Raw genomic sequence first — 2,395 nt, forward strand, 5'->3', positions numbered from 1 at the left:
TTCTGTTCCTGCTGAGCCAGGTTCTATTCAGCCCCTAGAGAGGAGAGGGTTTGCATCCAGTCATCTGGCCTTCTCTAGAAACAAAGCATTTGTAGGTCTTACAGACTTTTCCTTCTTAGGCTTATTTGTTACTCTTCTTTTGCTAACTACTGTGTGCATCTCTCCTGTATCTCCTTGCTCTTTTACCTAGGTTTCTCATTATAGTAGCCAAATGCAATTAAAATAGGCAAGAATGAAGTGGAAAATTTCAAAATCACAGTGTAATTTATTTTTTTTTAAACACACCCCATCGGCCCCAGTCTTTTTCTAAATAGTTCTTACTGTATAAAGGCCTATGTAGGTTTTTTATTGTTTTAGATTTAGAGCCCTTATGAAATGATGTTTAGTGATTTTAGTTCCACAGAGTGTATAGCTCTAGCTGTTTTAGCAAAGCAGATAAGAAATAAAACAAAATGAAAAAATAATCAGTCAACAAGGAACTGTCCAAAATAGCCTGAAAGGCTGAAAAGTCTTGCAGTATTTGGCAGATTTTTATCTGCTATTAAAGGAATTTTGCTGATCTGTTTTAGTGTTTATCATTCTTCACCACCCACCTTCTACACTCTTAATTTTTCTTGTTTATAAATGTAGGTTTCTGGCACCCTTGTTGCCACAGCCTGTTACCATCATCAGTCTGGTTTTTAGCCATGCTCTTGATTGGCTATTTTACATACATTTATGTGATAAAACTTTTAATAAAAACATTGATTATGGCACATGCTGATTCTACAAAAGCATCTCCCTGAGATGCTGCAGGATTCATACCTGTGCTTGAGGGGAGCATTATGACCATTAACTATTTTGTTGTGGAGTTTTTTGTTTTCCTGCAAGAGCTCCAGTTTCACTGAGACAAACAGCACATTGAGGAGATCTGTATGGAACAAGATGCAGGGTTAGGCAAAAAATTGTCAGCTACCTGGAGAAGTGGAAGTAAAGGGTATTTTAATGGTAGAAGGGGGTGTTTAGATCATGCAATACTTTGGTTTAATATGATGAAAATCAAAATAAACCATGCATTTTTTACTTTCCAGTCATGATCAGGTAATTATCACTACTTCCTGTATTTTGTTACCAATTAACATTTTATCTGGTATGTGTTTTACATTCTAGATGCTGAAATCTTCATCTAAGGAGAAATATCCCTTGTTTACTTTTGTAAAGGGTCATTCTAAAGACTATGACTTTGCTTCCAGTCCACTCCGTGAAGAAAATGACCTTTTCTCTGAGGATGAAAAGAAAAGATTAAAAAGATTTAGTACAGAGGAGTTTGTCTTGCTTTAAGGACGTTTTACACAAGATTATTGGCAGCTGTCCAGGAGAACACTTGCTTTTTAAAAAACAAAAGATAAAAAATTGGATCTGTCCTCCTCCCCCAGGAAGGCAAGCTTGTGCTGAAATTGGTCTATTTTCATAAAGATGATAATATTTTATATGTTAATAGTCTTTAAAATGTCATTTATAAATGTACTTACTAATTAATTTTGTTCACTGCTAGTTGGATGAGTTGAATGTCACGTTGTGCTAGTGAAAACAGAAGGAATGGTTGAGAGCCAGGTGTGCTGAAACATGCCTGCCTCCTGCTCTTGCCCTCTTAAGCTTGGCCAGTCCCTAAAGCCCAGCTTGTGCCCAGAAGAAATCCTGAGCAGAGGCTAACAGATCCATGGGGGTTTTATGGCATGGGCACATATCCGTAGGTTTTCAGACCATGTTATTTCTGTTTGGAGGGAAATTGGGAGTTGAGGATTCGTGTGGCAAGGGTAGAACTCCCGTCTGTAAACCCAGCAGTAGTTCCTGCTGTAAGGGTGGCACCCATCCTGAGCAGCACAAGGGGAGAGGGGGAGTTTGATCTGTCAGTAGGAATTGTCAGTTGCAATACTGATAGAATTATAGAGGCTGACTTGTGAGTTAAGATACTATTTAGCAGTATGATTTTATAATGGTTTCTCATTAAGCTTGCTTTGAAGCCTTAATATGAGGAGTGAAGATAAAGTATTACCTTTCCCCACAATTTTTAAAGGTTATACTATTAATATTAACTGCAACCAATCAAAGCAGCTAAAGACAATTATCAGAAGAGAGCAGTGTTTGTTTCCTGCTCAACTACTAAAATGTTGAGGCTTCTGTCTTGTTAGTGCAGCTTTTAAATCAAAGCAAATGGAGGAGTGGGTGTTAAAATTCTGGGCTGTGATTTATTTTTTTTATTATTATTATTTTGATACATGTTACTACTGCACAAATGATTACTTGATGGTGAGCATTCTCAGATTGCAATCAAATGTACAGGAATAGCTTCATGTTTTAACAAAGTAAATGCAATATTTAAAATCCATATTAGCACTGCTTGGAAAATAAAAAA

General features: G+C 36.8%; 1 protein-coding gene across 1 annotated transcript in view; it reads left to right on the forward strand.

The window, feature by feature from the left end:
* Positions 1 to 1,562, forward strand: part of ATG4C (autophagy related 4C, cysteine peptidase) — a 21,816-nt gene extending 20,254 nt beyond the window's left edge. The window contains exon 10 of the mRNA XM_010007961.1: positions 1,150 to 1,562. Within this exon, the coding sequence (XP_010006263.1) occupies positions 1,150 to 1,320 (171 nt within the window). The 3' untranslated portion in view covers positions 1,321 to 1,562. The remainder of the gene's footprint in view (positions 1 to 1,149) is intronic.
* The last annotated feature ends 833 nt before the right edge of the window (positions 1,563 to 2,395 follow it).

This window comes from Chaetura pelagica, unplaced genomic scaffold (genome assembly GCF_000747805.2).
Source record: "Chaetura pelagica isolate M959 unplaced genomic scaffold, ChaPel_1.0 scaffold212, whole genome shotgun sequence".
NCBI lineage: Eukaryota > Metazoa > Chordata > Aves > Apodiformes > Apodidae > Chaetura > Chaetura pelagica.